General features: G+C 55.0%; 1 protein-coding gene across 1 annotated transcript; it reads right to left on the reverse strand.

Moving 5' to 3' along the window:
• Positions 1-1,389: 1,389 nt before the first annotated feature.
• LOC142429641 (RIMS-binding protein 3B-like) lies at positions 1,390-6,279 on the reverse strand. Its single transcript, XM_075534668.1, has one exon. It carries the CDS (start codon positions 6,277-6,279, stop codon positions 1,390-1,392), a length of 4,890 nt encoding a protein of 1,629 aa, XP_075390783.1.
• Between the last annotated feature and the right edge of the window lie 6,930 nt (positions 6,280-13,209).

The raw sequence follows: 13,209 nt of genomic DNA on the forward strand, positions 1-13,209 counted from the left end.
TCTCACTACAAGGTCAGCAGTTCAAAACTACCAGCCACTGGGGAGAAAGATAGGGCTTTCTAAACCTGTAAAGAGTTAAAGTCTTGGGAACCCACAGGGGCAGTTCTACCCTATCCTACAGAGTTGTGTGTTTTGTTTTTTTAAAAAATCATTTTATTGGGGGCTCGCACAGCTCTTTTCACAATCCATACATACGTACATCGATGGTGTCAAGCACATTTGTGCATTTGTTGCCATCATCGTCAAAACATTTTCTCTCTACTCCACAGGATTATCATGGGTCTGCAACAACTTTCTGGCAGTGAGTTTGGTTTTATGGTCCCTGGATATGCCTAGGTGGCTGTGATAGGTTATATATGTTCACCTGGGTGGCCCAAGATGCTCCCGTGCTATGGTTTAACAAAGCCTGGTGAACTCTACGGTGGAATTTTCTCTGAAGCAGTTCATCTGGTCGCCAAATGAAACTGAACCCACTGCCAGCAAGTCGAAGCCAATTTAGGGCGACCTCACAGGGCAGGGTAGCACTGCGTCCCCGTGAGTTTCTGAGATTTACCTCTTTATGGGAGTAGAAAGTCTCATCTTTCTCCCTGGGAGCGGCAGGCTGGTGGTTTCAAACCGCTGACCTTGCAGTTAGCAGCCCAACGTGTAACCATTATGCCATCAGGGCTCCTCATCTGAGGACGGTCTTGAACCAATTGAGGGTGGTTTAAGTGAGCTGTAGCCCAGTCTTAGTCGACCGACAGTGAGTGGAGGTTCGCTCATTTCTACTGCTCAATTTTGCACGTGCTTCCTCAAATCTCCTATTATGCTGACTTATACGCTTCCTGTGTTTAAGCCCAGGGATAGTGTGGTGGGACCCTTGTGACTCAAATCCACCCACCTCCCACAGACCAACCCCCCAAGATCCAACCTTACCCGTCTCTTCCCCCAGGAGGCTGGCTCTTGGGAAAACACTGAGCCTGAGACAGGAAAAGCACATTCGCATCACTTATTCTTTCTTTCTTTTTTTTTCCCCCAAGGTGAAGATGTTTCTTGAGATTGTCATACAAGGAAACGAATGAATAACGTTACACCCTTCGAGAAAACAACACAGGATGACCACAGAAAAAGGCACTTCTCAAAATACTTGTCATCGGTACCAAGGACGTAACAGACTGTTTTCTTTTAGAGATGAGTCAGCTTGGACGTTAAGCCCTGTCGAGGGGGAAGGGACATGTGAATGTCTTGGGCTAGTACTTTGGGGGCGCTAGGGACAAATGGTGCTGGTTACAATCCAGGAGAGGAGGAGAGGGGCACTGTGAGGGTCTTTGGGCTTGCCAAGGGCTCTTGGGCTGGGCAAGGGATTCTGCCACAGGCTCGATCCTCAACTCCCACCCCTTGGCTGGGGCCTCACTCATTCTGAAAGGATGTGGGATCTAGGTGGTGGGCTGAGATCAGGCCTGGGTGGCCTCCTGACTCCCCAGTGTACAGCCCCTGCATATCCACAGGCCCGCAGATAGTGACCATGTCCCCAGCCCTTGATGCCAGCTTGCCTTTCTCCCGACCCCCTGCTTGATTGTCCCTGGGCTGGTGGCACTGAGCTGTCATCGCGGTCTTTTGAGTCCACAGTGGAGGGCTCTTGGGGGTTCCTTGGGCCATGGGGAAGGAGGGCTGGTGACCAGTCAGCCCCCCAAAGTCCTTGAGGTGGCCTAGAGAATGCAGGTACCCTTGAGCTGGCCAATGACACATCTCATCGGTCCACTCCACGCCTTTCACTGCTTCAGCCACCAGATGCCCGGGAATATTGCCCACCTGCCCCCTACACTCTCCACGGTAGAAGCCATTGGGGTCCTGAGACCCCCACACTCTCAGTAACTGCCCTTTCTGGAAGGCCAGCTCTTCCTCTGCAGCCCGGGGGTTGGCAGACATGACCAGGGGGTCGTAATCAAAGAGGGCCATGAAGACCCTGGCTGGTGTGTCTGGCCCCTGCCTCAGCCATGGGGGGCCAACCCGGGACATCTTAATGACATGACTGGACAGAGCGGGACAGAGCCGTGAGCTGGGCTCGCAGACCTGGTGCTTTCTGCTACATACCAGCTCCTGGTCTTGAATGCGCTGGGCCCTGAGCGCCTCCCACTGTTTCTGTGTGCTCTGTACAGGCAAGCCTACCTGCTTCTCGGCTGCCGACAGCTTGCAGCAACTAGACAGATACTGCTGGCCTGATCCCTGCTGAACTGCGCTGGACTCGTGGGCAGCTTGCCTTTGACTAAAGACCTTCTCTTGGGATGGCGGGCGGCGCCCAGGCACTTCCGTGGGCCCGCCCTTGGGAAAGGGGTGGATAAACCCTGAAAAGGGGATTTTGTTGGTGCCCACATCCTGAGAATGTTTTCCTCTGGTGGATGCCTGGCTGCTGGGCAGTAGGTGCCTGGGATCCTGGAGACTCTTCTGGAAGAGTAGGTCTTTCCCACAGGCACCCCAGGTCTCTTGGGGCCCCTGGGATTGGCTGTGGGTCGCCGAACTTGGACCTTTTCTTTCTGTGCGCAGGCTGGCCAGGGAGGAACACCTCCTTTGAGTTTCTTGGGGTGATGCTTTCAGAAACTCCTTTTGGGATTCTCCACGGCTTCCAGGGGTGTAGGGGCTGGCCCGGGCACTCCGAGGAGCCAGCGGCAGCTTCCCAGGGCAGGTGCAGGTGGATGAATCACCACGGGTATAGCCCAAGGCAGAGGTCTCCAGCAGTTGGTGACAGTTGAAATAGTCTTCTGGAATCTGGGCGGGCACCGAATCCAGGGACTCTCCGCAAAGGGACATGGTTCGCATGGAGACCTTCTGGCACTTTGAAGGCACCGGCAGCCGTGATAAATCCAGCACGGTGCTCCCTGCAGTAGCATCAGCCACCTCGGCAACCTTGAGCCCGTCAGCATACACTGCATAGCCGGTGACCTGGACCCCGTTGGAGGACCCGGCTGAGTCGATTGTCACAGGGAGCCAGCTCACAACCAGGAGGCCTGGTGAGGTGTGGCGCTCCACCAGTACGTCCAGTGGCGGGTGAGGGGGTCCGGCCAAGGGAGTGGCAAAGGTGATGGTGGAGGACACCGTTTCCCAGCGTACCTGCAGCAAGTCCCAGGGCAGCCGCACCTCCACCTGAGCCTGGTACTGGGTGGCGGGACGCAAGCTATGGAATGTGTAGCAGTTCACACCCGCTGGGGTCAGCCCGTGTTCCTGGCCATTGAGGTAGACCATGTGGGGGTGGCTATTATTGCTGCAGACCCAGGTGATCTCGACGGACGTGGCAGTGACATTCTGACACCTTAGTTGCATGGGAGCCATCCAGAGGGCCCTCCTGGCCCCTAGAAGCACCCTGGTGGAGCCCTGTACATCCGTACACTGGAGCAAGCCCAGCCCCAGTGTGTCTGGGTCCGCATCCAAGATCTCCCTTGACACCAAGCATGAATCCCACACCGCTGAGCCCTGAGCTTTCCCAGGCAACGTGTTGACACAAATGTCCTCCTGCCAAGCTCTGCCCAGCCCGCCCCGGAGTGGGATGGGGTCAAATCTGGGGGTCCCTGAGGGAGGGCAGCCCAGAATATCATTGTCTGGGATCTGCTCCACCAGCGTGGAGGGCATCAGCCCCTGCTGGTCGTCCTCAAGCTCCCCCTCATTGAAGCCATCCTTGTTCACGTCCCCAAAGATGTACTCGTAATCACCAGTCATGAGGGGTAGCTCCCTGTGGGAGTGCTCATGGGGTCCCTCGAAAGGGTTGTAATTATGCGGAGCGAGGAAGATCTTGCGCTTGGTGGTGGTGGCGGCGGGGGCCTCAAAGTTCTCCACATCCAGGGCCTGGGACACATTGTCAGGCTCCAGGTCATCCACTTCACTGGAGGTGTCCAAGTCCAGATTTGGGCACGATGGCACGGTGGCCCACTCCGACTCCATCTCTGAGGAGGGGTTGGAGCTGCCTTTCTTGGGCTGGAACCCGGAGCCCAGAAGCACCTCACATGGCACTTGGGGTACACTGGCTGTCTCCCCGAGGGCGACCGGGCTCTCTGGCAGGGAGCTTTCCATCTTCTGCCTGTCTCTGCTGGCCTGGGGCAGCCCTTGGTCTTCCAGCCCTCGCTGGCACTTGGGCCTTCTGCTGTCCCTGGCTTGGAACTTGGGGACTTGAGTGGCCTTCTGGGGCTGACATTGCAATGTCTGAATCTCCTCCCAGGAGGCCTGGAGGTCCCGCAGGGACTTCTGCAGTTCGTGTTGCAGCTGTTGCTGGCTGTTCTTCCGGCACGCCGTCTGCTGAAGCAGCTGCTTCACGAGCAGGCCGGTGGCGTCGCCCTCCTGGCACGGGCGGTCCGGCTGCCCCAGTGCACCGCTCTTCTTGGCCACCATCTTCAGGCTCGAGTCCGCCTGGGCGTGCAGCCAGGCGTTCTCCTCTGCCAGTTGAGCACCCTCGCGCAGCGCGGCCTGCAGACGCTCTTCTGCCTCCTCTCCGCGCCGCCGCGCCGCCACCACCTGAGCGCGCAGCTCTTGGCACTCCAGCCTCCGCGCGTCCAGCTCGAGCTCCAACGCCTTCCTGGATGCGATGGGGCTGCCCGCCTCCAACTGGGCACTACCCAGGCCCTGCTGCACCATCAATTGCCTCTGCAGGCGCAACACCTCCCGTTGGGATTCGCGCAGCAGCCGCTCCAAGTGGCTGGCGTTGAGCACCTGCGCTCCGGGAGCGCCCCCTCCAGAGAGCTGGGCGTTGTCTACTCGGGCCTGCAGCAGGCGGCACTCCTGTTGCAGCTCCTCGATCTGTTTGTCCTTGGCCAGCAGCGCGCTCGCCTGCTCCGCCAGGTCCTGGGCGCGCTGGTGCAAGAAGGCCTGGCACAGCTCCGGGAGAGCGAGGCTCTGGCCGGGCCCCGGCGCGCTCATGGCCCGCAAGTTGGTTTCCTGCAGCTTGCGGGCACGATCCTCCAGGCGCCGTGCCAGGCCGGTCAGTTCCACATTCTTCATCTTGAGCCTCTGGACCTTCTCGTCCACCGGGCCAGGGAAGCCAGGGCAGCCAGCGCGCCGCAACTGGCCGTTCTCCTCGAGCAGAGCGGAGCAGCGGTGGTCCAGCGCGCGCAGCGCCGCGCTCAGCTCCGTGTTGCGCTTCACCAGCGCCGGGTAGTCCGGGCCCGGCGTCGAGGGGGTCAGGACCTCGCACGGTTGGCTCATGGGGCCTTCTTCATTCCGTTGGTCGCTGGCTTTTCTGTGCTCCAGCGTTGGTGGTGGTGGTGGTGGTGGCGGTGGCGGTGGCGGGGGTGGTGGTGTTGGCGGCTGCGGTGGCACTGGTGAGCTTGGTGGTGGTGGCGTTGGAGGGGAGTCTGGGATGGAGACATCTGGCGAGCAGGAGGCCAGCTCCCCGGGCTCGGGGGTCTGGGTACAACGCCGAGTGTTGCCGAGAGAGTCAGACTGCGCAAGCGCCAAGGAGTCGAGGGAACTGGCGCGCGCGGGGCGCTGGCCGTGGGAGGGGCTGGCGCTCCCCGAGAACACCAAATCGAGGGAGTGTGAGCGCACGTGGGTGCTGGTGCTCGGCCGGTGGACGGGTCCGCGTGGACAGGCTGGCTCTGTGCTAAGGCTGGCGACCTTGGGCCTCGAGTTTTCGGAGGCCGGGGGCCCCTGAGGGTCTTGGGGTGCCGGCCAGGCGGGGCGCCAGCGGAAGTGCTCCAGGATGTACTTGAGGAAGAGCCGGCGCTCCAGGTCCAGAGACGCCTGCAGGTGGCGGATGCGCGCCGCCTGTTCCCCGTCGGTCTCCCAGCGCAGCTGCGCCAGGACATCCTGCAGGCGACAGCGGCACTGCGCGGCCGGCCCCTCCGGCGCCCCAGGGCGGCCGCAGTGCCCGCGGCTCACCAGCTCCTCGGCCAGCTGGCGCTGCAGCTCCCGGGCCTGGCGCACCACGCTGTCCCTCTCGCGATGCAGGAGTTGCTGCAGCTGCCGCAGCTCGGCCTCTTTCCAGCGCAGCAGCTGCCGGATCTCCGCCTCGCGCTCCCGCATCACGACCTCCTGCAGCTGCTGCAGCTCCCGCCTGCGCCGCGCCTCCCACTTGGAGCGCAGGTGGTCGGCCAGCTGCCGCCGCTCCCGCTCGCCCGCCTCTCGCAGCTGGCGCTCCTGGGTGGAGAAGCGCCGCCGTTCCGCCCGCCCGCGTGCCCGCTCCGCCTCCAGCTCAGCCCGCAGCTTCTCCAGTTCCCGCCTTTGTTCTTCTAGCACCGCTGCCGCTGGACCCGGGCTCGCCAGCTTCTTGGGTGACGCGCGGCCGCCCCCCAGGGGGCTCGGAGAGTCCTTGGTCATGGTGGCCGCGGCGCGGCCAGACGCCTGACCTCGTCTGGCCCAGGCCGCTGCTCACCAACGGCTGCCGCCCTGACCTGCCACCAACCGCTCTGCGCGCCCCTTCCGGCTCCCTAGGCGGGGGTGGGGGTGGGGGTTCTACGGGTGTGCGTGCCCCTTCCGCTCCCCTGGGCAGGTCTCACACTCCCGCCAGGCGAACTTGCGTTTCTGCCTACTGGATGTGTAGGCTAGGTCTGGCTTCTTTCTACCCTGCTCAACCTGACCAATATCCTTCCGAGGCTGTCACGGGGTGTACAGCCTCTGTACACCCTACACTTTACAAAAGAAACATAAAATATTAAAAACTGGGACAAATTTAAGATGGGTCAAAAAGAGCGGTACAATGATAAGGTGTTACATTTAACTTAATTGGACTGCCATCATGGCCCTTACAAGGTTCTGTCTGATAGAGAGATGATTCACTTCCCTGGGCTATGATCAGAGGTTTAGTCCTTGTCAGGACTCCCCTGCAAATGGATTTGGGCTTCTACCATCATCCATTAAAAACAAGCAAGCAAATAAAAACCGAGTCAAAGCCAAGTGACCGGATAGGGAAGGGTAGAACTGCCCCTGTAGGTTCCAGAGACTCATAACTCTTTACAGGAGTAGAAAGCCTCATCTTTCTCCCATGGAGTAGCTGGTGGTTTCAAACTGCTAACCTTGTGATTAACAGCCTAACTCATAATCACTATGCCACAAGAGATCCCTTATCATCCATAACCTTCTGCAAACTGGATATTCAGAAATTAAGCTCTGATGCTGTTCCCTCCTCCAGAGTGGGATTTTATTATAATCCTCGGATCACACAGGCTGGTGTCTTTCTTTCTGTTGGATTTAATTGACACTTCACCTCCACTTTTTTTTTTCAACCTTGGTACATGACCTTTGTGGTCCCTAGGCATCCTCTCAGGCTTTGTGCAACCCGTTGAAGCCAAGGTGCTCAGGAAGCCCCTGACCCAGTCTTTGGGACTGGAGAAAGCAACTGTTGGTCCTCATGCCCATGGCTGGGGCATGAGCAGAAGCACATTGTCTGAGTGTGTGGGCTTTGGCATATGTGGGCATCTGGAGGACTCTTGTACTCCCTATAGCCTGGGAAGAGTGTCTGAAGTCCTGACCTACCTGCTTCAACCTCACCTTTGCATGTCCTATAAGAAAACCCAGAGAGATATCAACCCTCCCCACCACCCCCAGAAGTATCCGAGTAGTATCTGATACAGCCTGGCAAATTCTGCCTGCAGCATCCCTGAGGATGCTTTGACTAAATTTGCTCATTGTCAATAGGGCAACCCTTCTCCCTAGGACTGCAGGAGACCAAACCCTCTGAACCCACGGCTCTTAAGTTAATCTGGACCCACCATGACTCTCTGTAGGGTGTCCAAGGCTGTCAGATCTTGACAGGAGCCCAGAGCCTCATCTTTCTCATCAGAATTGGCTGATGGGTTTGACCTGCTGTCCAGCCCAACAGTCCTGAGAGGGGAGTGCCATCACAAAGAAGCCAAGGGGGAGAGAGAACAGATTAAGGTGAAGCTCAAGGGTGTCTGGGTGCCCAGCATAATGCCAGTACTATCTCCGTGGAGATGACATAGTCACAGAAACTTCCACAGCCTCCAGCAGCAGGTAATGGTGTCCGGTAGTGAGATCTGCAAGCTTGGGGAGTTCAACAGTCCCTCACATTGCTCTGTCACGTCCATGTCTTCCTCTGTAAATCGGGCCAACAGTGCAGCCCACTCCAGTTATGTGACCAGCTTGGAGCATCCATTGGGTTGGCTGAGGGTTCCAAGGGGGGTGGGGTGTCTCCAGACAGGAAGGGTCGGGGATATCTAGGTTTCCTTGCAGAATTTTCCAAGCTTGGTCTGGATAACCCTAGTAAGTTGTTACTTCTCCCCGTCTCTAAGCCATGGACATACTGAGCGCCGCCACCTCGCAGGGCTGATGGGATGAGAGACTGTGTGACCCAGGGCTGGACATCAAGGAAGAACTGCACTGAGACCTGGGTCCAATCCCGTCTTCTGGCCAATGCTGTCCCTTGCACCCTGTCAGCTTCTTACGGGCATCTGCAGGAGTCTCCTGGCTCTTGTTCACCTTCAGGCCTTTGCACGCTCTCTTCGCCCTGGCGTCATAGCAGGCCCCACTGGGGACGCAATGCCCTACCATATGTCCTCCTCAGTGTGGGACCACAAACCCAACCCTCTGCCTCCAAGTCAGTGCCAACTCACAGCGACTCTACAGGACAGGGTAGGACGGCTCTTGTGAGTTTCTGAGACTGTAAGTGTTTATGGGAGCAGAAAGCCCGCCTTCCTCCCAAGGAGCAGCTAGTGTTTCTGAACTACTGTCCTTGAAGTTTCTGAACTACTGTCCAGGGCTCCTCTTAGTGCAGCGGTTCTCAATCTGTGAGTCGCGACCCCTTTGGGGGTCAAACGACCCTTTCACAGGGGTCGTCTGATTCATCACAGTAGCAAAATGACAGTGATGAAGTAGCAAGGAAAATCATTTTATGGTTGGGAGGGGGTCACCTCCACATGAGGAACTGTATGAAAGGGTCGCGGCATTAGGAAGGTTGAGAACCACTGTCAGTGTGCAAACACATGCCATTTATTCCTCATTAAACCTCTGTGGAGCCGGTGCCGCTGTGGCAGAAATAATACCAGAGATGGATTTAAAGAAGCTAAATATAGTTGCTCACAGTTTATTGTTGGTAGGGCCCATGGGATCAATTTCACCTCATAGTGACCCTATTAAAACAGAAAGAAATACCGCCCAGTCCTGTGAGATCCTCACAACCATTGCTCTGTTTGGACCCATTGCAGCAGCCACCAGGTCAATCCATCTCATTGAGGGTCTTCTGCTTTGGGGCTGAGCCTCCACCTTACCGAGCATGATGTCCCTCTCCAAGTGACTGACCCCTCTTCATAATACGTCCCAAGTATGGGAGATGAAGCCTTGCCAATCCTCGCTTCTAAGAAGCATTGTCGCGGTGCTCTGTCCAAAATAAATTTGCTGGGTTTCTGACAGTCTAGCTTTTCCATTTTCTTCTCTAGCTTCACAGTTCAAACGCGCCCATTCTTCTTTTGCCAATTATCCAGCGTTCGCATGTTTATGAGGTGACTGCAATACCAGGGCTTGGGCAGGTCCTCCTGGCCACAACATTGCACTTGAACATGTTAAAGAGGTCTTGTGCAGAAGATTTACCCAAAACAATATGTTACTTGATTCTTGAAAAATGGGCATTGATTGTGGATCCAAGCAGAAGAAAATCCCTGACAACTTCACTATTTCCTTCATTTCTCATTATGGGGCCTCTTGGTCTGTTGTGAGGATTTTTGTTTCCTCAAAAAACAAAGAAACAAACAATCCAACCAAACTCACTGCCACTGAGTGGATGCCGCTGGCTCATAGCGACCCCTATGGGACAGGGCAGAACTGTCCCGATGAGTGTTGAGATGGTAACTCTTATGTGTGGTCCAATAAACAATCTTATTAACTTGCAAACCATATCATCATGTATGTAGAAAATTCTTAGAAATGTACAAAAAAGCCACTACAACTAAGAAATGAGCTTAGTGAGATAAAAAAAAATCATTATTTTAAAATAACAGCAACAAATAAGGCGGCCCGAGCGGCAAACTCAGAGATGCAGATCTTTGTGAAGACCCTCACGGACAAGACCATCACCCTTGAGGTGGAGCCCAGCGAGGCCATCGAGAAGGTCAAAGCCAAAATCCAAGACAAGGAGGGCATTCCCCCGGACCAGCAGCGTCTGATTTTTGCTGGTAAGTAGCTGGAGGATGGCCGCACTCTCTCCAACTACAACATTCAGAAAGAGTCCATCCTGCACTTGGGGCTGCGTCTGCTTGGTGGCATCATCGAGCCGTCTCTGGGCAAGCTGGCCGAGAAGAACAACTGCGACAAGACGATCTGCTCCTAGTGTTACGCTCACCTTCACCACCCCCTCCCCACCCCACCCCCCGTGCGATTGACTGCGGCCACACCCCCAACCTGTGACCCAAGAAGAAGGTCTAATAAGGGCCCCTGTCTACCGGCTCTCCTGCCACCTGCCGGTGGAGTTTTCCTGAGCCAAATGGCTCTGGGCCCTCATTTTCACTGACCTGAAGCAAAAATAAAATAAAATAACAGCAACAAGCAATTTAAAATCACCAAGTGACTTATACTGGCATAAATAGTATGAAATAACATAGGGTTAAATTTAACAAAATATGTGTGAAACCTATACAATAAATGCTGAGATAAGACCCATTGCCCAGGGAACACACGGAATCCAGGACAGATGAACTCCTCAGGGACAGTAATGGGAACAGCGATCTCATGAGGGTGGGGGGGAGATGGGAGGAGAAGGGGGAGAAATGGGAACCGATTACAATGATCAATGTATACCCCCATCCCAGGGGGCAGGGGAGGGGGTGGGGACGAACAACAGGAACGTGAGTGAAGGGAGACAGCGGACAGGGTAAGATATGAAAATAATCACAGTTTATAATTTATCAGGGGAGGGAGGGAAAAAAGAGGAGCTGATACCAAGGGCTCAAGCAGAAAAAAAATGTTTTGAGAAGGATGATGGCAGCATATGTACAAATGTGTTTGATACAATTGATGTATGGATTTTTTTTTAATTTGAATTATACTATTGGTGGCTCATTCAGTTCGGATTGTACGGATTGGTTTAAGAGCTGTAAGAACCCCCGATTAAATCACAATGTACGGATTGGTTAAAGAGCAGTAAGAGCCCCCAATTAAATGATTTATTGATAATAAACACAACAAAAAGTCATCGCCCATTGAGTTGATCCTGACTCACGGCAACCCTGCAGGGCAGAGTAGGCACGCTCCAGGAGACTACCACTGTTTGTGGGAGTAGAAAGCCCCCTTTCTCCTAAGAAGCAGCTCGTGACCTTGAACGTCTGACCTTGCAGATCACAGCCCAATTTTTTGCCACTCTGCCACCAGGGATCCTAAACTGGGTCAAAACGGAGATCAAATGATAAGGTGCTAAGCTTTAACCGAACTGCCTCTGTGATCATTAAGTGAATGTGTTTCTATAAACCCTTGGGCACCTTTTTAGCTTTGCGCTGTTTGTCTCCTTCATTTTTTAAATAATCGTTTTAGCGCCCTGTCTCACACAATTCAGTCCGTCCATCCACATACATTGCTGTTGTCCCGTCAGTGAGTGAGTTATGCGTTCATCAGTGCAACCAGCTCCCCATGCCCCCACGTCTTCCTCATTTTGATGACGTGTCTTTGTGCCTGTTCTGCCTCTATCCCCTTTCAGACTTAATAAATATGTAACTCCACAAGTTATATATTGAGACTTGGAGTCCCTTTTGTCCCCTACAATGACACGCACACCCATGCACATATGCGCACATGCAGACCTGGGTACACACAGGCATGAATGCAGTCACACCCAGATGTGAACACACAGACACATATGCACATGCACACACCTCCTCTCTCTCTGCCTGACTACCTGTGTGAATAGACACTTGGGAGGCTTAATTGTCACCTTCTGCTCAACTTGGTGGTGCTGTGGGTTAGGACTGCTAGTTACAAGGTAGATGGTTCAAGCCCACCAACTGCTCTGAGGGATAAAGCTGAGGTTGTGGGGTCCCATAAAGATCTACAGCCTCAGAAACCCTGTGTGGGGCCACAGAGAGCTGGGATTTACTCGGTGGCAGAGGGTTTGGCTTTATGGTGTTGTTCTTCCTGCTATTTCTGCCCTTAGTGCCAGTGTCCCGCCACACCTAATGTCCTTGTTATCTGCAGACAGACTTTGACCGGGGTTCACAATGGAAACCCATTCCTGCACGCTGCTCCTCTCTTGTCGTTCCACAGCTCCGCCTCTGCAGCTTGGAGCATACTGTCAGCTTGCAGCCTGTGACGGAAACCACCAACGTTGGGGACGCCATTTTGACCTTCTGGGAATGGCCTCCCTCGTGAGGATGAGGTGTCTTTATCTGCGTGTTGTCTTTGTCCCCTTGAGGAATCAATAAATGTTCCCCTTAAACTAAAAAGCAGACAAAAGAAACAACAAAATGAGACACACACACACCCCTGAGGTGACCTGTCCTGACCTCATCTGTGAGCTTCTCCTGGTGCAGGACAGACGGATGAACCCGCTCCCTCCCTCCCTTACACAAGACCCCCACCAGGGGGACCTTGTTCCCATCTGTAAGATGGGAAGCTGAGGGTCAAAGAAGCACAGGGGACATTCATTCAGCATGTAACCAGGCTGGGTCACTGCCATTCCCACTGTCCTCCTGGGCATCACACCAGGGGCCCTGAGGCCTGGTGGGCTGTGCAGAGGCCACTGGGCCTTGATGAATAATGACAAGGGCACCAGAAGCCATAGTCCCTTCATGAGTTGTGTTTGAGAGGGAAGATGCATGGGGTGGGTGTAGGCAGATACACCTGTGGACCTTAGCTTTGAGCTCTGCTGGGATGCTGGGACGCGGTAGCCACGGGTAGGGGGCATTTTCATGTGTTTTCCACAGCCGTCCCAAGTCACAGGAAGGCGTAGGCTTCGTTAGCCAGTGCTGGGGTGACAGTTCATAGCACCAAGGGGTGTCTTCTTTGTTGTGGGGGCCATCTCATAGCAACCCTCTCAACAGCAGAGTGACACACACTGCCTGGTCCTGCGCCAGCCCCACGGCCATTCTTCTACCTGAGCCCATTGTGGGAGCCACTGTATCAGTGGGTCTCCTTGAAGATCTTCCTCTTTTTTACTGACCCTCTCCTTTACCAAGCCTGAGGTTCTTTTTCAGGGCTGGTCTCTCCTAACAACATGCCCAAAGTACAAGAGAAGTCTCACCAGTTCTTGTCTCTAAGAAGTATCCTGGCTCTACTTTTCTAACACAGACAAGGTTTGGTGCCCCTACCCTA

Source organism: Tenrec ecaudatus, chromosome 16, assembly GCF_050624435.1.
Source record: "Tenrec ecaudatus isolate mTenEca1 chromosome 16, mTenEca1.hap1, whole genome shotgun sequence".
Classification (NCBI taxonomy): domain Eukaryota; kingdom Metazoa; phylum Chordata; class Mammalia; order Afrosoricida; family Tenrecidae; genus Tenrec; species Tenrec ecaudatus.